This window comes from Gobio gobio (genome assembly GCF_949357685.1).
Source record: "Gobio gobio genome assembly, chromosome: 15".
Classification (NCBI taxonomy): domain Eukaryota; kingdom Metazoa; phylum Chordata; class Actinopteri; order Cypriniformes; family Gobionidae; genus Gobio; species Gobio gobio.
The window spans coordinates 39,677,048-39,701,094 of NC_137108.1; the positions used below are offsets into that span (position 1 = coordinate 39,677,048).

Here is a 24,047-nt window from a genome sequence, read left to right on the forward strand (position 1 = left end):
TCATAATTACTTCACAAAACATCGCTCTTGAAGCATAAACATAATTAACAGAAAGAAAAAAAACTTACTGTGTACGACTCGTCACTTGCCATTGTAAGCTCCGTGTAGCAGCCTACGTTCCTGCTGGATCTTGCAGCCTATCTGGCAACCTCGAGTCAGGGGGAGGGGGAGAGGGGATACACCGCTCAACAGTAATTTGAAAGTGATTGCAGTACCAGTTTTGGCCACAGTCCTACATACAGCTCCTTTAACCTCAAGTAGCCGAATACATATCTACTTCTAAAACCCAGAGAAATATAATAATTTCTCTTTCAAAAGTAAAAGACTTCTAAATAATGGGGATATATAAAAGTTTCCCTTTACAGAGTAAACCAACATAGTAACACATATTATTCTAGTTACGAGGCAAGTTCGGATAGTCTTAAGTTTCTAGAGATCCAAACTTCTCTCGTAACTTAAACATTTCACAATGTGGGCATTCAAAATCACTATCCAACATAAGATGTTTGATATCATCTATCATCCGTTTGTTCATTTTCTCCATTTGCCTGATTAGTCTAATTAATTGTCGTCTTCTTGCCACTCGACTTCTCCTGAGAGAATTCATCCTTTCGAATGGTCTTGAATGTCCATTTATCTTTCCTTTCTTCTTTCCGTCGCTGTCTGTCCTGTTCCTTGCTGCATCGTTCTGCTAGAAGATCATTCATAAATAGTTCACTTGTATTTAGCGCCTTTATCATACCCCTGGGATTTCTGAGAGAACGAGTGACCAGAGATTCCAGGGAATTTGTAAATTGTAATTGCCCTTTTTCGGCCAATTTAACAGTTCATAAAGCAACAATTTTTCAATAACGGAAAAATATTTAAAAATATGGTATTTGGGGTAAAAGGCGTCCCTGCTGTCGGGCGAAAGGCACAATAATTAACATAATAATAATCAGCCGGCTGACTTTTCCATTTGTTGACATGACATGGTTAGATTCATATGGTAAATATCGTATATCAAATTGGGTGTCCACCTTAGAGATAGTTATTATGGGATCTCCTTAAATGCTTTCAGAATCTTTACTTTTTTTTAAATAAACAAACAAACAAACAAACCACTTTTATGATTTATTTTCACACAAAATCTGTTGCTCCATCAATGTTCAATAAAAACTTTTATATATTTTTTCTGCAATCATAAACTATGGTAGTAGAGACTAGCACATTTTTCTTAGGGTGTGCCTTTAGTCCCGTTGTACCCTACATCTCTTTACTCTGAAGTAATAGCAAAAGTGAAAGTTATTTATTAATTTTTTTTTACTTTTTCATGAATGTAAATTACATAACAGGAAGTTGTGAAGTGTCAATACAGCAGGGTCTGTGTGTCAGTTTGAGGACGTCCCAGCTGTTCGATACTCCCTCTTCCTCCATATGTTTGAGAGTGAGCGAGAGAATAAGGAGATGGTATCTTGCATCATCTTTTGTCACATTCTCCTTGTGCCTTCAGTTCATTCTTCACTTGACCTCTGTCTGGCTTTTTTTCTCTGTCTCGCTGTTGTTGAAGTTACATGAGGCTTTTACAAAAAGTAAAATGAGTGTCTTTTTCTTTGGATTTCCAGTAATCAAAGTTCCAGCATCATTTGATTTTCTTTTCATCATTCTCTGTCTTTTGCACCAATTTCATTATCATAATTACAATTCAATTGAGATTAGACATAATCAAGCAAATATTGAATTTATACAATACTTATTTCCCGATAGCAAATCACCAATTCCTTCAGATCACTTTTGAAATGCAGATCATTGCCATTGTGCAATGTACAGTATACGTTTGCAATTTTATTTTTGCAGGTGAGATTGATCATTGCTTACGTTATGTTAACTAACCACATAACATATTAGAGCTGTTTATTACTGCCATATGGACATTACTTTGACACTCTCATCAGAATACTGTATCCTGTTCCTAATTTTAGCATTGAAACAACCATTTTCTGTAAAGCTGCTTTGAAACAATATGTATTGTGAAAAGCACTATAGAAATAAACTTAAATTGGATTTAAATGAATCATTAGTAAACTAAATTATGATAAATCTGTTTTTTTTTTCTGTTGCTTTGTGTTTATCTCTGAAATGTAATCTGGGTGATTCCTTTCCGTATTTCCCAGTCTGCTTGAAAATGCTGTAATGCTGGGTCTCCCGATCCAGTGCATTGTGCATAGACAGCCATGAATAATTCACATAGCACCCTCCCCATCCGAAACCCTCTTAATCGCCCTGTTTAAGAGCCACATCAGTACAGTGTCAGAGGTCATTAAGCTGTCTCGCACTGATCTGTGACGTATGGACATCCATTATGGAGTGATAACAACAATGTCTACATTTTGTCTCGCTCTCTGTGCCTTTCTAGTTTACATCTAGTTTACATCTGTTTCTATCAATCCAGATGAAAATTCCAGCAGTCAAGCTGTGTAATTCTATAAGGCACTGCACACCCCAATTACAGTAATAAACCTGTGCAAATCGTTCATTATGAATTTGTGGTTCAGCCCTTTTGCAGTCAAATATATACATGAATAATGATGAAGGTCTTAGTGTTGTTGTATCTTCAATAATTGTTTGCTGTTGATAAAAAACACTGTGTAACCAAAGCCTACCTCTGCTCTGAGAAAGCTCATTAAATTGTTGCGCATCACTCAGCCAGCAGCAGCTGTTTGAGAAAGCAAACTCAGTCAAGAATCTGTCAAGTTATTTCAAGAGGAAAGCAGTTTTTTTTCTTCTTTCTGTCTCACTGCCTTTCCCACAGTGAACACCAAGAAATGAAAGCTAAGATGCTGTAGTTTTTGTGAATATATGTGAATATGTAAGGCATCTCACTGAAGATGTTTTCCAGTCAAAATATATATTTTTAAAACTATTATTTCAATATGATAAAAATGTGTAGGGTACTAATATAAATATATAAGTTTCACTGTATTTTGATGGTCCCTTTAACTAGGGTTGGGAATCGTGAGAAATTTTCCGGTTCCGGTTCCGGTTTCGGTTCCGCCTAACGATTCCGGTTCCGATTCCGGTTCCATTAAAATTATTACACAAATAGTGGTAAAGGAAAAAGGCACAATACGCAACTCAAACAATCCATTTTGTGTTTATTACTTGCTCTAAAATTAATTTACAGGTTGGCAATGTCAAAAAAGTCCTGTACTGTACATATATTACAGTATTAATTAAGCCATTCTTGCAACACATTGTTTTTCAAATGAACACCTCTGAAATTGTCTTATTACATTTTATCTCTCTGTCTCTGAATAAAACCAAGTTATAAATTATATTTATTAGTTATATTTATTAATTAGTTGTATATTAATTTAATAGTAATTCAGTTATTCAGTGAACTTGTAAATAATAAATTGCAATTCAGCATTACAAAGGTAATTGTGCCTAAACGCTTACCTAAACCATGGTGACTCAACGGTTGACATACATACATTATACATTTTATATATATATATATATATATATAGGCCTTACACTATAAATCTGGTATAAGCCCTGAGGCACTCTGTGCTGTAGCAAATGTTTTGTCAAATTGCTAGTGCAGCCTCCTTTGCATGTTATTAACTTTTCACATTTTGCTTCATTATCATTCATTCTTTGGAAATGAATCCATACTTGTGACTTTCTCTTCGCCATGCTGGTGGTCAACGAGAAAATATCTGACGCAAAACCGTAAATGTGTAGCGCGAGGGCTTTCAGTGCTGAACTGCGTTGCACTCCTGGAAGCGGCAGGACACGTAATTAATATTCATGATGAGGGGAGCCAGGGTTGCCAGGTTTTCACAACAAAACCCGCATAATTGCACAATCGCTTCAACCCGCGGACATAAAACACAGCCCGCGGCAACAGTGGAAAACGGGAAGCGGGAAAACCACGGACTTGGCAACACTGGCTGTCACTCGCTATGAAAGGATACGCTTCCAGCAGCGCTTCGCACACACATTGCACCAGAACCGTTTTCGGAACCGAAACTTAGGAATTTCGCGCGGTTCTGGTATTTTTCAAAAATCAGTTTCGGTTCTGAATAAGAACCGGTTCTCGGTTCCCAACCCTACCTTTAACACATTCTGTTGACTATAACTAACGTTGCACCCCCATGTCTACTAACTCTAATTAGAGTGTAGAGTAATAGTAGACTGTTTGGGTTAGAATAAGTTGACGTACTTGCAGTTACTTGTATAGTCAACAGAATGTTCAAAAGGGACCATCAAAATGAAGTGTTTCCAATATATATTGAAGGGTTTTTTTTAAACCTCATTGGTAAACAGTTCTTTTTTCAAGCATAAATCTCACTAAATTTTTAAATAATGGGATAAACTTTAAGATATTTTATCTGAAAAAGAACTAGACTCAAATACTAATTAAGAAAAAATGTATTTGCCATCAGAAACTCAAACGCTGAATTATTCACAAAAATAATGACCATATTTTCTGACAAATCTTTTCTTTGTGCTAAGAAATCACAAAATGTTCAAAGATAATATACAAACTGTTTATGGATTTGTCATCTATCTCAAAATATAGCCTAAAACGTGTTCTCATTTGCACATTGAACTCCCTCTGGCGGGTAAACATCAATGCTCTTATTTATGAGTGTATTTAAAGACATCATGTTAATAGATTAAAGGCGCAAGTGTTTTGTCCACACTCAAGTAAGGACCAGTTTTAAGCACTAAAGATATGGTCCCTAGCACTCCTGATGTCTCTTGTTTGATTTGTATACATAGACAAAATCAGCTTCAAAGCTATGTTTTTTTTTTATTCATTCCTGTTTTTCTTTTTGCTGAAAGGATGACAACTTGTCACAACCGCTAAAGTTAGATATCCAGTCTCATATTGTGTCTATAAGGAACAGCTTGGAAGTTTAAAAAAGAAATACTACAGATCAACGAAATTAATCAATTTCCTTTATGCTTATGAGATCATTTTGAAACCACTTGCTCTACATCAGCTTGGATCTCTTTACAGTTAAGGCATTACTTTGTCCAGACTTCACATTTTTCAGTTGTGTTGTTTGCATTTTGTGTTGATTACTGATTGTGTGGTACTGTTGTTATTATTATTACAAGTATTATTATTATTATTAGTATTAGTAGTAGTATTACTATAAAATGTATATTTTTACTTCCAACGCTTTTATCGTCAATTAAGTTCCATGTTTCATTGTCCATTTGAATATTGTAAAAAAGTAAGTCTAGTATTCTTTCCTTAGAAGTTTAGAATCAGGAATAGGGATATATGATTTGCATATGAATTCTCTCTCTTTAGTTGATTTTTTTTAAAGGAATCCTTTAGAAAATAGCTAAGCAGTAGTAGGTAGATTAGCATTTTTTGTATAGCTTACCCAACACTGTTTATTAAAATAACTAACCATATTTTTTTGTTTCTGTGTCTCTGCAGGGCCAGTGAAGTTCTAACATGTGACAAGCTGAAGATGGGAGACAAATAGCTCTTGAATAATTATTCACATGTCAGCAGAGAAAGTGCCTCAAAAGCATCTTGAGACTTTCTTTTTCAAGCCCCATTGCCAGGCATCAGCCCAAAAGACTCATAATGATGAATTTCACCACGGCTGTTTGTGAACAGGAGAGGAGACATTTAGCACACAACCAGCACTCACATATATGGCGACTGCATACTGACACTGTTTAATTATGCCTTTATCAGTTAAGACACTATCTAGTATCTTACATTAATTATGACATAATACAATTAGCCCCCTAAAGCGAGTGTAAAGACTTTCCTATTGGAAGAGTTTTGATGCAATGATGTTTATCAGATTGGTGCTCAAAGTAGCATTCCCATAGCATCCTTGAGGCCTCCTCCCCACATCCTATGGAGGCAGAGGAAAAGCAGTCGACCGATGGGGAGCGGTCTGGTGGGCAACAGCAGCCATTGTCAGAGTCTTTGTTAGCAGCACAGCTGCCTCATTTACAGCAACAAGCTACCTCGCAATCTGTCCATGGATCACATGGCCGCCTTCAACACAGGCAGCCAAAACGCTTTGAAATGCTCCAAAGGCAGAAGCAGCAGCAACAGTCACAGACGAGTGGGTTATCTTGGCAGCTTTCAGAAGTACCTGGTCCTTCAAGAGGCAGCTGTTCTGCCCTGGGAGAACCATCTCCCCAAATTCATAATGTTCATCAAACTCAATCTCTGCCTAGTGTCGAAGTACAGGAAGGCACCCCATGTAGACGAGAACGCAAACCCCAAAAACTAGGGAAATATGTGTGCACATACTGCGGCCGTCCTTGTGCAAAGCCTAGCGTCCTCCAAAAACACATCCGATCCCACACAGGAGAGAGACCCTATCCATGTGTCCCATGTGGTTTCTCCTTCAAGACCAAAAGCAACCTGTATAAACACAGAAAATCCCATGCACATCGAATAAAAGCAGGCATGGCCTCGAGTCGTGAAGAGACCAGTTTTATTGGGCCAGAAGGTGGAGCATTGGGAGATGATCAAGAAGAGGGTACGGAAGGGGAGAGTACAGGTTCTGAGGATGAGACAGGGCAACACCAACCATCTACATCACAGGGTAGGCCAACGCTGAAAAAAAGTTGCAAAGTGGAATTGTCATTCATAGAGGAGAGTCCCCAAACTGAGGATTCACAGGCGGTCAAGCAAAGGTTAGCAATGAGGCTAAGCGAGAGGAAGCGAGCTCCCAGAACATCTTCAGATGAAACCCGATCTTCACTGGGTCCTGGCAGTAAGGGGAGCACAGAGTCTGGCTATTTTTCCAGTTCTGGAAGTGCTGAGCTCTCCCAAGTGAGCCCGCCAAACGCCAGTGCTAAAACATATGCTGAGATAATTCTTGGAAAGTATGGACGACTAGGACAGCAACAAAGAATTCCACATCACCAACTGCAATTATCGTCACCTTCAGGTCAACAGGAAAAATCAATCCCTTTCACTGTTCCTAAAACACAAGTCATTGAGCATATAACCAAGCTAATCACTATAAATGAAGCTGTGGTGGATACAAGTGAAATTGATAGTGTCAAACCAAGACGTTCCTCGCTCTCTAGAAGAAGTAGCATTGAGTCAGTCAAGTTCTCTTCACCCAAAGAACCTTGTGTTTTTGAACCAAAAGCGGATGCCCTAGGCTCTGTTCAACTAATTCCTGGTAGTTATGCAGGTGAATTACCTGGCTCATACACAGAAACTTTGGCTGGTCAGAGCTCGAGTGCTCTTCTCTATAGGAGTCAATCAGTGCCATCTTCTGGTAATGCTTCAGATACACCTTCACACAGCTTTCATCTCAGTCATTCTTTTGATGATCAGCAGGCCATAGCGGCTGAAATGAGGATTGGGCCACATCAACGAATGTTACGACGCCAACCTGCTATTGAGGTGGCAGTTGGAGTGGATCTCATTATAGAAGATTCAAATCCTTCTAGTTTGAAAGAAACAGAATCAGGAAAAAAGCAAGACATGGAATTCCACCTTTATGAGTGTGAAATGTGTGGTGCTCGCTTGAAGAAGCAGGACTCTTATGCAGAACACAGATTAACATGTATGAGTAAATCTCCACATAGCCCGTGTGAGGAAGGCAGTTCTTTTATTGATAATCAGCCACAGATTATGAGCTACAAGTTCAAAGCCATGGCCATGGCTGTTCGCAAGAGGAAAAAAAAAGAGGAAAGTCTTGAGGAAGACCCTCCCAGTCCAGGACCAACAGCTGTGTCGTTCAGTACCCAGTCTCCATTGATGCTAGGCAGTATTGATAATCAAAGCACACCTTGTTGTCTTTCACAGAGTGAGCTTGACCGGAGGGGTCACTGGAAAGAAATATCTGTTATCCAGCATACCAGATCCTTCGAAAAACAGGAAAACATCTCAATGGCAAATCAGGAAGCAGAGCCAGAACATGAGCCATCACAGGAACCAAAACCAACCTTCACGTCCCGGTTAATCCGCCAACCCAACATTCAAGTGCCAGAAATTCTGGTTACAGAGGAGCCAGATACCGAGACAGTCTCTCATCCAGTGAACACGTCGTACATCTTAAAAGAATCAGAGAAGGTGGAGGAATTCCAGTGGCCTCAGCGTAGCCAAAGTCTGTCTCAGCTCCCTGCAGAGAAGCTACCGCCAAAGAAGAAGCGCCTCCGTTTGGTTGAGGCAACCCAATCATCAGGAGAATCTAGCTTTGAGTCAGTATCCTTGCCACATAGCCCAAGCCAAGAGAGCAATGTTTCCCATGCCTCCAGTCGATCTGCATCCTTTGAGGAACCAGGAAGGCCAGACTGCGAAATGCAAAGTAATACCTGGAGTTCCCAAGGGTCTCACATGCTGACCGTTCCATTAAGTCTCCATCAGCACCATCATTCTCACAGAGAGATGCGCCGTTCAACATCTGAACAAGCATCTGCAAGTCTTTCACACCCTGCACATGTAGAAGAAACAAGAAGCAAGTCATTTGACTATGGCTCCCTCTCTCTAGAGCGTGCTTCTGCTACTTGGAAGGAGAGGAGGAAATGTCTCTTGGTGAAGCACGGAACTCTTGGTGAGCCTGACCAGGAGGAGCCATCTAATAAACCTGGTGTCTCAGCGGTTTGCCAGTCCTACCCAATTCATCCTCCTTTCACAATCACAGAGCATAGAATGGGAGGCAGGACCTCTAGGCTTAGCTCGGAGCATATAGGGAAGACTTTGCAGCTTTTCCAATCCCCTCTTGCCCTCCCACCAGCCGTTTTCCCCCTACAACAAGCAACCCCTGATTTTTGTCCCCCAAGTCAGCTTACTAGATTCCTCCCAGTCACTACAGCAATTTCTGCGGTTGTTTCCACCCAGATGTTTCAGCAAGCTTTCCTTCAGAGTGAGCCACCTCTGCTATATCCAAGATCCATAGAGTATGTAGAACGCCTGGGACTACCCCTTCAGCCTCTCACCAATTTATTTCCTCTACAATCAAGTGATGTTGCTCAGGATGTTTGCTTTCCCATGCCAGGTGGTCTGACTATTCAGGTCCCCTCAGGGCCTCTTTTCAGGGAGTCTAGGTCATCACCTTCTTCCTTGCATAGTCCCAGTCATTCACAGCAGCAGCTAGTTGTCCGCCACAATTCCCATCCCGTGATAGCTCCATGCCTTCAACAGCTTGTGCCAGTGGTGTCTCTTGTAGTGCCTGTGCGCTTGCAGACTCACATTCCCACCTATGCTAGTGCCATGTATACAACGATCTCACAAATTTTAGCCACAACGCAACATCCAATCTGTTGCACAGCTATGGTCATCATGGGTAAGCTGGAGGAAGACAAGCTTCAGAGATCTTACCTTAGGCTGCCCTCACCTATCCCCAAGAACTATATTCCTTTGCCACTCGAGCATGGAGCAGGAACTTCATCTGATGACAACTGTGGGCAGCTCGGTGCTGGAGGAAGTAAGCGAATGCTGTCACCAGCAGGTAGTCTAGAACTCAGTTTAGAGGCACAGCGGCACCAAAAACGGGTGAAAGAGGAGGAGGAGGAGAAAGAAGAGGATGACAAGGAAGATGATGATAACAAATGTGACGAGAAATCTCAGGAGGTGAGTCAGGGAAAAAATAAGCAGAGGCTAACCGTAGAGACCGCAGGAAGGGACAAATATACAACAAAAGTAATAGAAACTGAAAAGTTAAGCAAGCAGGACTTAACCCTACACAAAACTGAAAACATAAAGGAGGAGGGAAGGAAAGAGGCAGGACACCAGTATGCTCCAAGGGTAACAATTCCTGAAAGATCTGTGGATCCCTCATACCCCAGTTTGCATACAACCACATCCGTCAGCTGGTGCTATCTGAATTACACAAAGCCCACCCCCTCTACACATAGAGATTCAACTTCTGTCTATTCCTCATGGAGTGTTAGCATGCATAACCCCAATATACCTGGCTTGTCCACCAAAATATTAATGTCTCTGCTGCGCTCCAAACAGAAACATAGTGCTGAGACATACACTATGGCTACAGCTCCAACACCAACAACTGACAAGCTGGTTCCTACTGACAGCAAAACGACCAGTGTGTCAGAGGTAAACATCATTGTAATTTTTCATTTCAACATATATAATCGTAAAACTGAGTTTTTTAATAATTTTTTTACACAAAAAACTTTTTTACACAAAAAACGCTTTTACACAAAAATTATGTTGAAAGTTTATTAAAGGTTCAGTGTGTAGTATTCATGATCTATTGATAGAAATGCAGTATAATATACATAACTATGTTTTCAGTGGAGTATAAAGACCTTACATTTCCATTTTTATCTACATACACCACGGGTCCCCTTACAGTGAAATCGCCATTTTGCTAAAAATCACACACTGCACCTTTAAGTGCCTGCATTTTGATATCTAGCATGTGTTTTGTAAGTGGTGAGTAGATGTACTACAGTGTTGGTAAATTAGCCTGTCTGTCTGGAGTGTAGGTATGTGCCTCTCCACCCAACACGCCCGTCAAAGTAAAAGAGGAACCACCAAATGAAAGAGGGGAAAAGGATAAGAAGAGTACTGATGACGTGCCCGCTACCTCGACACAAAGTGAGGCAGCGCGTAATCGTATTTGCATTTTTGAGGGCGGGTGAGTAAATTGTTATGAGTTATTTTGAAACTGTAGTTCAGTAGAGATACAGTAGTTAAGATAGTTGAGATAAAAAAAGTTAGCTACACTATGAGCTATTAACAGTACCATATTACATGAACAGCATTTTGTCATGCTACACTCATGCTCACTGGAAGAAATAGCTTGTTATTGGAATACTTGTGTTTGAAAATAGTTGAGCTAGTGCGGTCCTTCATTCACGATAGAGGTGGGGAGTTATGAGGTTTTACCGACAGTTTTAATACCTCTTTTTAATACTTTTCATTGTTTAAATATTTGCAAAATACAGACAGACTTAAAGGGTGACACATAGCAATGATTAATACAAAAATTAATTACGAAATATGGAGATGCAAGTTTTCCCCACCCTACAGCAACGATATGTTAAAGAGTACTAGGTGACACTTTACTTGAAGGGTTGTGCATAAGACTGACATGACACCTTCATAATCATGACATGACACGACATGTCATGAATATGAAGGAGTTTGTATGCATGTTTATGACAACTGTCATTAAGTGTCATTCGCTCAATTATGTCATTTTTAATGCAAAGATGACATTATTTGAGATGTCTTTGTTATGACAACTTGACATTACCAAGACAACATAACATCTTTTTCAGTGGTACAAGTTGAATTTGTCATTAAAATGTCATTAAAGGGGGGGGGGGGGGGGGGACACTCAGTTTCAGTCAGTCTCATGTCAATCTTGAGTACCTATAGAGCAGCATTGCATCCTGCATATCTCCGAAAAGTCTTTATTTTTATTATAATTATAAAAGGAAGATGCGCTGTTCCGAGTCTTTCCGAAAAAAGCTGTGCGGCTGGGGGGCGTATCGTGTGGGCGGAGCTAAAGAATGTCGAGCGCGCGCCGCTGTTACTGTGTTGAGTGCGTTTGAAAGCTGCGTCATCCCTAAAAGCGGGAAAAAACTTTATTCAACATAAAAAATGGCTTTTAATCAGATACAGCCATACAGCTATGATCCGGAATCAGACCCAGAGGCTGAAGTTGAACAGGAGCAGCAGCAACTAGAACGACTAGAGCAGGACATCTCTATGTGGTATAAGTTACACTAACTATATAATATGCTTAGCGGCTTGTGTTATTTACACATTTATACTTTAATTATATTGTGTGTGTGTGTGTGTGTGTGTGTGTTTACGCGTGGTTTGTGTAGACATGATTTGTAGTAAGCGGGCTGGTTTTGTGTGTTTACTTTGAAAGACATGGAATAGTAGCGCATTTGAATGAAGAAGCGCGCTTATTTAGTTCAACATATTTCCCCATTCTTTGTGTATTGTTGTTTGGAGTGCTTTTACAATACACAAACATACACATATAGTGGCCAGCTAAACAAATGTACACACTATACATCGCATGCTCCATTGATCAATATGTGGTCATGTTTGGGCTACTTGATGGGCATAGGCAAAAACAGACATTTGAAGCAGTCTTACTCACTGCCTGCGGTTCCAACGTTGGGACCTTTATCGTTGGGACCGCTCCATCCTTCAGTATTAGGCGATTTGAAAATCCGGAAAAGCAAATTCCATCCACTTTTGCCTTAACGCGGGGTTATTTGGCTACGAGCCAGCGCTTTGATGGGCGTAGCCTATTGCTTTCACGCGCTCTCTCTCTCTCGCGCGCGCGCTCTTCCGGTAGAATTGTCCGTACGGCCCATACAAGGAAATTCCGCCCTGTTGACGTCAAGCGGACCCATGATCGAAAAAAACTTTCCGAAACTTATGACTAACAGGAAGTACTAATTTTGGCAAAGAAATACTCCCATCAAACGTCCACCTTAGCTTTTGAAACTGTGTCCATGTTTAGCATGGGAATCCAAGTCTTTAACAGTGCAAAAAGATCAGTATGCATGAAACAGCATTTCACCCCCCCTTTAAGTGTTAATACTCTGTCAAATTATTTTATGACAGAGTCTTGAATATTTTTCAGTTCATAATGTTTTTTAAAAAAAAGTTTCCTAAACAGTTAATTACAGCATTCCACACATTTATATTTTCTTGAAATGCTTTTTTACATCATGGATAAGTCTGGCTAAGACACCATCATAATGGCGTACACCTAACCAGTGGTGCCACTCTATCATTTTGAGGTGAGTTTTCACTGTTATAAAATAATTTGACAGAGTATTGACACTTTATGACATTTTAATGACAAATTCAACTTGTACCACTGTAGTTTAGGTCAAGGAAAATATTCATGACACTTATATAAAATAATTTGACAGAGGATTAACACTTAATTTGGTTAATATTTTATATTTTAATACTTAAGTTTGATAATTAATCTGCTATGTCATGTTTAAGACAGGTCATGTTGTCTTGGTAATGTCAAGTTGTCATGACAAAGACACTAACATGATGTATTTGTTTATGTCAAGTTGTCATAACTAAGACATCTCAAATAATGTCTTTGCATTAAAAATGGCATAATTGAGCTAATGACACTTGTCATGAACATGCATAAAAATTCTTTCATATTCATGACATGATTATGAAGGTGTCATGTCAGTCTTATGCACACCCCTTCAAGTTAAGTGTTACCGAGTACGAATAGCGAAGTTTATTCATGATCTTCCCCGCCATGAAATTGCATTTTTGGAAGTGCCAATTATAGCACAGTTGCCTCTCAGCTTGAGCTTTTCTGTTTGTCATTTGCTGTGCGAGAGACAAAGACAGTACGGGTGGTAGTACGGGTGAGACTACGAACCATTAGGGATTTCCTTTATCCTGCCTTGCTCAGTGTTCTGCAGAATTCACACCTTGCTCAAAGGTATGAATTTGGATGGAGTGTAGAGAGAAAGAGTGCTTTATTTTAGAAGTCAGCTGCTCATTAATGTTGTACTGACTTTATCTGCATATCACAGTTAAAGAGTAAAACAACATTTTCACCTTGAATGACAAGAATAACTACTGAAATTTCTACTCTACACAAACCCACCGTGAGATAATCATTTGGAGTCTTTTAGGAACACTAATTGTTGTTTACATTAGAAACACCCCTTGACACAAAACAAATTAATTGAAAAGCATTGAAGGTCATTTGTATTTATTTCAGATTCAAAAGATATCAGACAAAGTGTTAATGAGAGAAATTTTGCAATACTTTTGCAAAGTTTTTTTACAAGTTTTGTGAGAGTTCATGGACCGTCAGTAAACTAGTCTGTAAACTATGGACCGCCTGTTAATAAACATTAGTAGTCATGAGTTCATTATCGAGGGAAATAATCAACAATAATTTTTGTCACAATTGTGCAGCCCTAGTACATGATTTGAATATCATTTTTAGTATAAAAAAAATGAAAAGACAGCTGATTGATGGATGGATGAATGGATAATAAACAGGAGAGCTGACCTGTAAACATCAAAAGCTTTGGATTCATTAGCTGGGTCTCTTGCATTCATCTGCTTATGCGGGGCTCTCAATGTGGTTGAGTGCTTAAACTGCGGCAACAACTCACCACAGCCTGCATTTTTATCCCTGCTTCCTTTGTCTCTCTCGCTGCCTTTATTTTGCTCATACGGTTCTTCCGCCTTGCACACCCACGCACTCCCTAATCACATCAGACTCTGCACTCTGTCTCACGCACGCACACTCCATTTTGTCTCCAAAACTTCTCGCATCCATCAGCACCCTTTTGTCTTTGCACCTCTCATAACAGTATTGTTGTTTGCTTTCTTCTTCATTAGTAGAACACAAAGCTACTGAAGGACAATCATAGGCACCAGTTTTTCTGTAGTCACAAGACACCTTTCTAAAAATAGACGATAGGTGCGTTTGTATGTTAAAAGACTTTAATGTTGTAACTGGGATTGCATTTGCAGTATCCTGAATAAAGGCTGGGTCCTACAAAATGGAGTGTACTCTTTGTTTTAATTTATTTTTTTTACCTTGAAACCGACGTTTAGCAAGTCATTTTCCCTCCACCCCATCCATTTTTACATTTTTCATGAAAGCCTACAGACATTTTTCAAAATGCATATGCTGTCTACTCAAACACATCCCATCCTGCTATCAGGCTTAGCTGTCATATATAGCAGATGAGGATTCATACTCTAGCAGTCAATAATGCAATTATACTTTAATATATTCTCTCTGACTGCAATGTTAGAATGTATATACTGATTTTTATTTATAATATTTTACATACAATAAAAAAGAAAAAAGTATATACATTGTTTTATTTTTTAATACTATATTTTTATACATTTATAATAAATAAAAAAATTAAAGGTTACAAATAAATGTTTTTATTTATATTTTTAATACATTTTGCAATACTGACTGACTAGCTTTACAGTTTACAGCTTATGGCATGGCTGCTTATATCAATTAAACAAATATATAGATATGAGATAAGGATTTAAGTTATCTTAGTATCTTAGATTAGGTTAATATCTTCTCTAAGAAGAATATTCCAATACAACATAAAAAGCTACCTAGCAACTAGACAAACACTGTAACAAGATTAAATTATATTTCATTATTAAGCTGCAACCCAAATTACTTTTTGTTTGTTAGCTAGCATATTTAGCCTCAATGTAGCATTTATTTTTCTCTCTCAACCAGCTCTTTCTTTGTTTCTGGTTCTAGCCCAATTTGCTTTTGCTCTTTCCTTTTTTAATTCCTGATTGTTTTCGAATAGATAAGAATGTCCTTTGTTTCAAATAAATACAACTGAAATCTCATGTATCTCATTGTTTTTTGTGTAAACTAAAGGTGATACACGGGCAACTTTTTGAAGTTTCTTGGTATAGTTTCTTATCTGAATACTATAGATCGGTTGTGAGCCCTGTGTCTCACCTGGTTGCCCATTGACGGACCTTGCCCAGCAACATTGCTCAAAAAGTTGCCCCTTAAGAGACCTACAATAAACGCTTAATATGGAGTTTATGGATTTTTATATATGGCCAGTTTTAGCTCTCCGACCTCATTTGGAATCGTCTTGCCTGCAAAAAAACCAAAGTGTGGATTATTTGAGACCATCAGTGGACTAACAATTGCTGAAAATATATACTGGCAGTCCATACCTCTTATAATGAGGGATTCATTGTTTTGGAAATTCGTTTGAGGATCCTGCCGAAGTGAAGACTCTATCTTTATATTATTCGTCTTCATGAATGTGTTAACCTTGTAAATCTTTTATCTATTATTTTTATTAACCTCTCTGTCTGTCTGTCTTTTTCACCTGAACAGGTATAAGTCAAATGAGGACTATGTGTATGTTCGGGGTAGAGGAAGAGGGAAATACGTGTGTGGGGAATGTGGGATTCGCTGCAAGAAGCCCAGCATGCTAAAAAAGCACATTCGCACTCATACAGATGTCCGTCCCTATGTCTGTAAGCACTGCAACTTTGCCTTTAAAACCAAAGGTAGGCACCTGTCTCTTTCAAACTCTTACTTTCCCGTACCCGTCTTTAAATCACAAAAGGGTGTTGTTTGTGTCATTGAGAATACCTTTTCCTCAAAGGGAACCTTACCAAACACATGAAGTCCAAGGCCCACGGTAAGAAATGCCTGGAGATGGGTGTGTCCGAGTCATCGGTGGATGAGCTGGAGACTGATGAAGCAGGTAGGGTTGCCAAAAAAGAGCTGTTGTGGTTTGATGGACAGTGGGTGTGTGAATGACCATATGTAACTGCAGTTTGATCATTTAAACCATCTTCCACGTTTTTCAGTAAAGATTCTTTACCTTACATAAGTGAGAAATTGTTATTGTGTTACAGCACATGCATGTGATTGCGAACTACATGCATATGATGCTTCACACATTAAACATGTAAATGGATTGTGTAATAGTGCAGGATACATTTCAAACCCTTAGATTGCTTTCCCTTTGGGTGACAGACTTATTCTAGAATATGCTCTACCAGATCTAAATATTGTGGAATGATGTTTTTATCTTTGCTTCATTGGTGCAAAAGTGATGTCAACCTTGCTCAAGTGATGTGTGCTTTCAGACTTGAAAGTTGAAAAAGGCCAATGAAAATAGTTTGCTATAAAGAGAAGCAAGACTGACCTTCAGTTTACCGTGTTTATATAAAGCCAGAAGTAAAAATTGCCTTTCTCCCTGTCTGTCTGTCTCTCTTTCTCTCTCTCTCTCTCTCTCTCTCTCTCTCTCTCTCTCTCTCTCTCTCTCTCTCTCTTGACATTTTTCGTTCTTACTGCATCTAAGAGCTCCAAGGACATTTCATCCAGCCACACTCCATTCACTAGATTTTGAATGTAGCTGATGAATGATACACAACTCAAAAACAGATTTTATTTTCTGCGTTTCAGTGTTGTTATATATAGCTTTCCTTGGGGATAATATGTAGTGATGTGCTGTTTATGAGATGAGACCGGGGCTAGTTGTCACAAGGGATTGGAGTCAAAAGTACAAAATTTTGTATTTATTTTTTTGCCATTGTTTGATGAACAAGGGAACACCAATAAAACCACATTTACTACACATTACGACAAATGTCAACTATATAATGATGTATTTTAACCAATAGGTTGAATTGTGTTCTCAGCACAAGCGAACGTTTTATACATTTTGGGGAATGTTTTTTAAATGTTTTATTTTACCATTCAAAAGTTTGAGGTCAGTAAGTTTTTTTAAGTATTTAATGATACCTTTTTTGGTCATGGTTTTCACAAAAAATATTAAGCAGCACAAGTATTTTCAATGTTTATAATAAGATATGTTTCTTGAGCACTAGATTTGAATAATTTCTGAAGGATCATGTTACACTGAAAACTGGAGTAATGATGCTGAAAATTCTGCTTTGCCTTTATAGAAATACATTACATTTGAAAATATATTAAAATAGAAAACCGTTATTTCAAACTGTAATACTTTTCACAATATTACTTTTTATTGTATTTTTCATTTTTAAAAAACATAATTTCACAAATGGCAAACTTTTATTACTTTGGTGAGGTGCGTGCCTATACAAAAATGTATGTAAAAAATGAATCTACGCTGAAAAAATATTCACTGGATTAAAACGTGTGACAACTACCCCCGGTCTCCCCTTTAGATATTTTTATTTTATTTCATTTTTTTAAGTTTGCATCCATTTTTTTGTGTGTTGACTTCTTTGCTAAATTAACAATTCAATTTCTGTCCAACAGGGGGCAGTGAGGAGCGAGTGTGTGAGTCAGAAGACCAGGAGGGGCACCGGTTCTCTGATGTTGAAGATTCTGAAGCAGAAGATGATGAGGATGAGGAGGAGGAGTTCTCTTCCCACGATGAACCATCTTCAGCCTGTTCCACTGATACTCGTCAATCCACAGGTGACCTCTCTGAAAGTGGCCAAGGCTCACAGACCGAGCACTCTGACCCTAAAGCAAAAGAGGAATACTCCTCACCCCACAGGCCTTGGCCTGACAAGCGAGCCGCATCTCCAGGCAGCAAGAGGGCGTTGTTCTCTCGCAAGGGCTGGGAGGTTTCCCCGAGGACCTTCTCCCCTAGCAGTGAGGACTCTCCTCTTAGATGCCTGTCTCCCAGGCTTGAACTGTCCTCACCCAGCCGCCATCTCTCTCCCTCTCCAGAGAGGGGCCCGTCACCCATCAGAGCCCTCTCCCCTCTCAGGCCCCTCTCACCTCTGCGGCCTGTATCCTCTGGGCGGTACAGGAGTGCCAGAGCTCTCTGCTCTCTTACGCCCCTAAAGCCCCAGCATCGACCGCACAGCTCACCTGCAGGGCTCCATTGGGAGCCTGGCTCACCAGCTACTGAGGGTCTAAAGGTGGGTAACACGACAATTTAAAGACCATGCTTTTTTCAATCCAGGCTCATTGAAAAAAAAACGTGCCTGTGGTGATTATTTCTGCAAAATAGTCTTAAATTTCCTTTCAAAGTGAAATGTCCGGTGAGTGCACTAAAAGCATAATTTTCTCAGGAACGGATGACCGTGAATGTGGCAATATTTTATTATGCTGGTTGTACGTATCGCAGCAGTTTGGAAACGAAAGAGCAATGCTTTATCGTGTTGTAAAATAACGTTACTAAAACCTACCTTGTGTTGGAATGCATAGCTGAGATAAAAAATTGGATGACTAATAATTTCCTACTATTTTATTCTGAAAAAACAGAGATTCTAATTATTGGACAAAAAACTCTGCATGTAATAACCTATAATACTAATAAGTCTAGAATAAGTCTTGATGGCTGCTCTGTCAAGCCTTCATCATCAGTTAGGAACCTGGGGGTGCTCTTTGTTACCAATCTTTCATTTGAAAGTCACGTTTTAGCGTCAGCATTCTTCCATCTTAAAATATATATCTAAATTACAACATATGCTCTCAATGGCAAATGTGAAAAAGTTAGTTCATGCGTTCGACTCGAGGCTAGATTATTCCTCTACTAGGTGGTTGCCCTGCACGCCTAATAAACAAACTCCAGCTGGTCCTAAACGCAGCAGCTCGAGTTCTTACTAGAACCAAGAAATATGACCATATTAGCCCGGTTCTGTCAACACTGCATTGGCTCATTATTAAACATTGCATACATTTTAAAATCTTGCTAATTACTTACAAAGCATTAAATGGTTTAGCTCCCCAGTACTTGAGCGAACTCTAGTCTATTTCACACATCTATTGTGTGAAGGACTATAATGCATTAAGAGCTCTGTTTACTCTGAGGTTTACCATAGCCAGCCGGATCCGGGCCGTATCCAGATCAGATGAAGGACTTGCGCCTAGAAATGACCACAACGCAGCCCTGAAGTGTCAGCAAAGACCATATCAACTAGACTATCCCCTGTGAAGGCCTCATTTACACGGCAATGGGTTTTTTTTTCTCTGTAGAGGTGAAAAATTCACATGGATCCACAGAAACGACTAAAAATGCTGTATTATGCATGCCAGACAGGTAATTGGCGATGTCACTAAACACGTAATACAAATGTGCAAAAAATGTAGGTAGAGGCACGTTTTCCCAATGAGCCTGTGTTGTTGATGTTTGTTTTTAGCTTCAAGGGTTGGTTCACCAAAAAAAGAAAATTCTGTCATCATTTACCCAGTCAAAATGTCTAAGTTATGTGGTACAGGCGTTATTTCCCTTTCCATAACAATGCACTAAATGAACGCACAAATGATGAATATCTAAAACGAAGAATTCCCAACATTGCATTACTCATTCACATAGTGCACTCATAATGTTATTTCAGATTTTCCCATTTTCAACATGGACTTTTTATGTTAAATGTTGATTTTAAAATGTTTATATGAATTATTTGAATCTTGTTTCATTTTGCACATTCTCGTCAACAAATGTTATTTTCGTCGACTAAAATTAGATTTTAGAGTAAAACTTAATATGAGATGACAAAAAATATTCATAAAAAAAACAAAAACTACGACTAAAGCGGTGTAAAAATGAATGAGAATGGAATATATACATGTTTGATTGCAATGCCATGCCTCCCCCTACAGGACAAGCCCGGTACTCAGCCAACTCTACAGGAGCGTATGCCCCCGGATCCTATCCTGCTCTCCCCATCCCTACGCTTCACTCCAAGCGAGCCTTTCCCTCCCATTCCTTTAACACCACGGACAGTGGACCGCATGTTTAGCCACCTTCCTTTACACTCCCAAGATCAAGCCCGCATGCCCTATCACATGATTCCCATTGGGGGCATCCAAATGGTGCAGCTTAGACCCCGATCACGCCCCAAACTGGAACGACAGTCATCCTCCACCCCTTCGCCCACCTCTCCCAAAGAGGAATCCCCTTTTTCTCTGGCCAGGAGGGATTATCCATGGATCTCGCTTCCGGAAACCAGTCCGCAAAGAACTCTGGCGGACAGCAGGACAAAAAGCCAAGACAAGGGAACCAGTCATTCTGACCTGTCTTGTCTTAGTACAAGCTCGCCGTTACCCAAGTTCTCCCCTTTACACCAAGGTATAAGGGAGCAACTGACCGCAAAGGTCAGAAAGCAATATGGCGACTTGAGCTCCGCCACAAAGATTCACACCTTCGGTCCCGAAAAATCCAGAAAAGCTGCAGCACACAGCGATGAAGGAGCCGAGAGGATCTCGCAGGGAGAAGGAGCGAGTTCTTCACGTGAAACCACCAGACAGCTGCGCGAGACAGGAAAGCCTATAGCGCCGCCACTCAGGGGACGTGGCTCTTTTTCAGATGGATGTTCAGGATCTGGCAGTGCTCCTCAGAGCCTGGAAGGTGATCCAGATAGCACTTAAAAGCATCTGTGCACAATGGTGAAATGCTTTCTACTGCTAATACTACTATTGTTTTGTTTTGTAATGCGCTTATTTTTTTATATACAACATTTTCAATACTATTGGTAACTTGGTAAATGTTTGTTCTGCAATATTCAAGATTGTAATATGATGCACTTTTTTTTTTTCTTGGAAAAAAATATTTCTGTAAATCGATTACGTCTGTCCCTCCTGTATCTTTATTGACATTGCAATCTTAATATATCTAATTGAATATGTATATGTAAAAAAAACAAAACAAAAAAAACTTGTTCTTGTAAAACATTAAGTATGAATACATTTCTAAGTGACCAAGATACAAAACTTAAATCGAGAGTAATTCCAATATTTCGTCTCTTGTCCAGTATTGCGCAAATTCTAGTGATGTGTGCCTTTTTCTGTCTAGATTTACTGCTTGAAGTGTCAAAGATGAAAGGCTGTGAATTCTTTTTACGAATATAGTTTTTTTTTCTCGAAATGAGCTGGTATTGGAAGAAGCAGGGAGATTTTCTTTGTATACGAGGGTAAACGAGACAAGCGTTGCTGTTGAGTAGACAAGAGATGAAGGTTTTGGTTGATAGCCTTGCAGGGAAATTGCACTGAAGTCATATTTTTTATAATGCAAGTGATTTAAATGATTAGATCAATTGTCTCTGTACAGATAGAGAGTCTATGGTCCATATTTATTGCCATGTTGAAAATATGAAAAATGCCTATGTTTTGTTTACTTCAGTTTTCAAAGGGATTTCTATTGTCATTTTTATTATTCTTTACACTTTTTGTTAATAGTTACTTTTTTCAGTTATGACCTCAAGACTTGAAATTAAGAAACTGGACAGGCTTTCAGTGAAGTCGGTCAATAGCCGAGGTTCTGGATGGATCAAATTCCCTCCAAATTTGTCACAGAACATTTGCATTTCTGAACCAATAAAGGTACACCAGGAATTACTAAACCTGCTTATGATCTTGTCCAGTGTTTTGCAACCAGCAGATGGTGCAGTCTGTCCATTCGTGTGACTTTCATTCTCGTTTTCTAGTTCTCCCACAGGGACCTGAGCAGGTGGACTTATGTGAGCTGTGTGGGAGGCATTCATGGCCTGTTTAAAACAGATTTGATAGTTTCCGGGAGAAAAAGATAGCTGCGTTGAGTCAATTATCTGGGCTTCCGCAAGAATTTCTATTCCCAAGCGAAAAATATTTGAGCCTGAGACGTGGCAGATCATCTGTTCATTTCCTAAAAGCTGTTTGTCCAAAGTCACTCTTTTTTAGTTAATTCTTACTTTTATAACTTTTTTGTGTTTTAACAGCTTTATCTATGTAGAGTTTGACAAGTGCTTGTGATGGATTTGTGTTTGCTGTGGCACAGACCTTGAAGACCACCTCATCAAATGCTTTATCTGAAAGGATTCAGGTGTGATGTGTTGTTGGCAACATAGGACAAAATAAATAAAGTGAAATGTTTAGTTATTTATAAGTAACTATATGCAACCCATCTTATATTAGATAATTACCTTTAATCAATTGCTCACTATCCTCATAGTAGATCCTGGAAGTTGCAAGGTGGATAGGACTTGTTTGTTCAGCACATCCGACAGATGCTCGATTGGATTGAGATCTTTGGAATTTGGAGGCCAAGTCAACACCTCAAACTCGTTGTCGTGTTCCTCAAACTATTCCTGAACCATTTTTGCTTTGTGTCAGGGCGCATTATCCTGCTGAAAGAGGCCACAGCCAGGGAATACCGTTTCCATGAAAGTGTCAAAGTAACATCCACATGGATGGCAGGACCCAAGGTTTCCCAGCAGAACATTGACACTGCCTCCGCCGGCTTGCCTTCTTCCCATAGTGCATCCTGGTGCCATGTGCTCCCCAGGTAAGCGACGCACACGGCCATCCACATGATGTGAAAGAAAACGTGATTCTGCAGACAAGGCCACCTTCTTCCATTGCTCTGTGGTCCAGTTCTGATGCTCACGTGCCCACTGTTGGTGCCAGTAGTCTAGCCATCACAATATTAAATATACAATATACATACATCTCATGAAATAAAAGTTTTTCTCTAGTTCACAGTGCCACAATTATTGGCAATGCAATGTCCTTTTTCCAAGATAATAGCTCCGAGTCTTCTATAATGCCTGATGAGTTTGGGTTAAGTGAGATTTAAAAAGAAATGGAAATTAATTCATACTTTTTTTTAGCAAAGTCATTCAATTCATATTATTATTATTATTATTTTATATACATACGTAGTTAACAATAATATTTAAATAATACATGGTTTGTTTTAGTAAAATATATTTTTGGCAAATGATGAATGGTTCTTTGGATAAGCATTTAATGAGGATCAGCCAATGAATCTGCAATTTTCTTGGAATTATTCCATCTACTACCCTGAGGTTCAATCTGGTTTCCTCATTGAGTAATGCAATGGAAACAATGATCTTGAGCTCAGTTATATGATCTCGCCTTTGTTTAATTGCCTTTCTCACGTCATAAGCCAAAAATGTCAGTAGTAAAATCATTAATCGATGGAAATCTACAGGTTAAATGGGTCAAATGATTACAATTTTAATCGGTTTCAATGCCGGTGCAGTTAGTGCCATCCCAGTATCTTTATTGGCCTTATCGCTATTACTTTCTCTAGAAACAATCTTGAGTAAACCTATCCCACTAGATGATACATGACACAACAATTTGTTTCATTTTCAGTCTCCTGTTTTGGCGACAGTTATGAATTTATTCTAGTTTTCTAGAATTAATTCTAGTTCATGTTGGCCACAATTCTTTACAATTATTTCCCAAGATAACAGCTCTTCATCTATAATACCTAATGAGTTTGGAGAACACCTGACAAGAGATCAGAGATCATTCCTTCATACAGGATATCTCCAGAGCCTTCAGATTCGCAGCACCATGTTGGTGCTTCTTCTCTTCAGTTCACCCCACTCATTTTCTATAGGGTTCATGTCACGGAACTGGTACAGCCTGTCCTTTTTCAAACCCAAAAGGCTCTTCTTTTTTTTTTTGTATCTGACCATAGAACCAGGTCCCTTTTGAAGTTCCTGTCTGACAACTGAATATTCTGGAGTTTGTTTTGGAATGAGCAAGGAGGATTTTTCATGAAACCCTCCTAAACAACTTGTGATATAGGTGCTGTTTGATCTTTTTTTTTTTTTTTTTGGCTTTCTGACCTCAGGA

General features: G+C 39.2%; 1 protein-coding gene across 1 annotated transcript in view; it reads left to right on the forward strand.

Annotated features, from left to right (window-relative positions):
- Window positions 1-21,802, forward strand: part of hivep3b (HIVEP zinc finger 3b) — a 92,412-nt gene extending 70,610 nt beyond the window's left edge. The window contains exons 2-7 of the mRNA XM_079836101.1: window positions 5,444-10,051; window positions 10,447-10,598; window positions 15,840-16,015; window positions 16,114-16,215; window positions 17,763-18,376; window positions 20,064-21,802. Coding sequence (XP_079692227.1) covers window positions 5,879-10,051; window positions 10,447-10,598; window positions 15,840-16,015; window positions 16,114-16,215; window positions 17,763-18,376; window positions 20,064-20,831 — 5,985 coding nt within the window. The 5' untranslated portion in view covers window positions 5,444-5,878 and the 3' untranslated portion in view covers window positions 20,832-21,802. The remainder of the gene's footprint in view (window positions 1-5,443; window positions 10,052-10,446; window positions 10,599-15,839; window positions 16,016-16,113; window positions 16,216-17,762; window positions 18,377-20,063) is intronic.
- The last annotated feature ends 2,245 nt before the right edge of the window (window positions 21,803-24,047 follow it).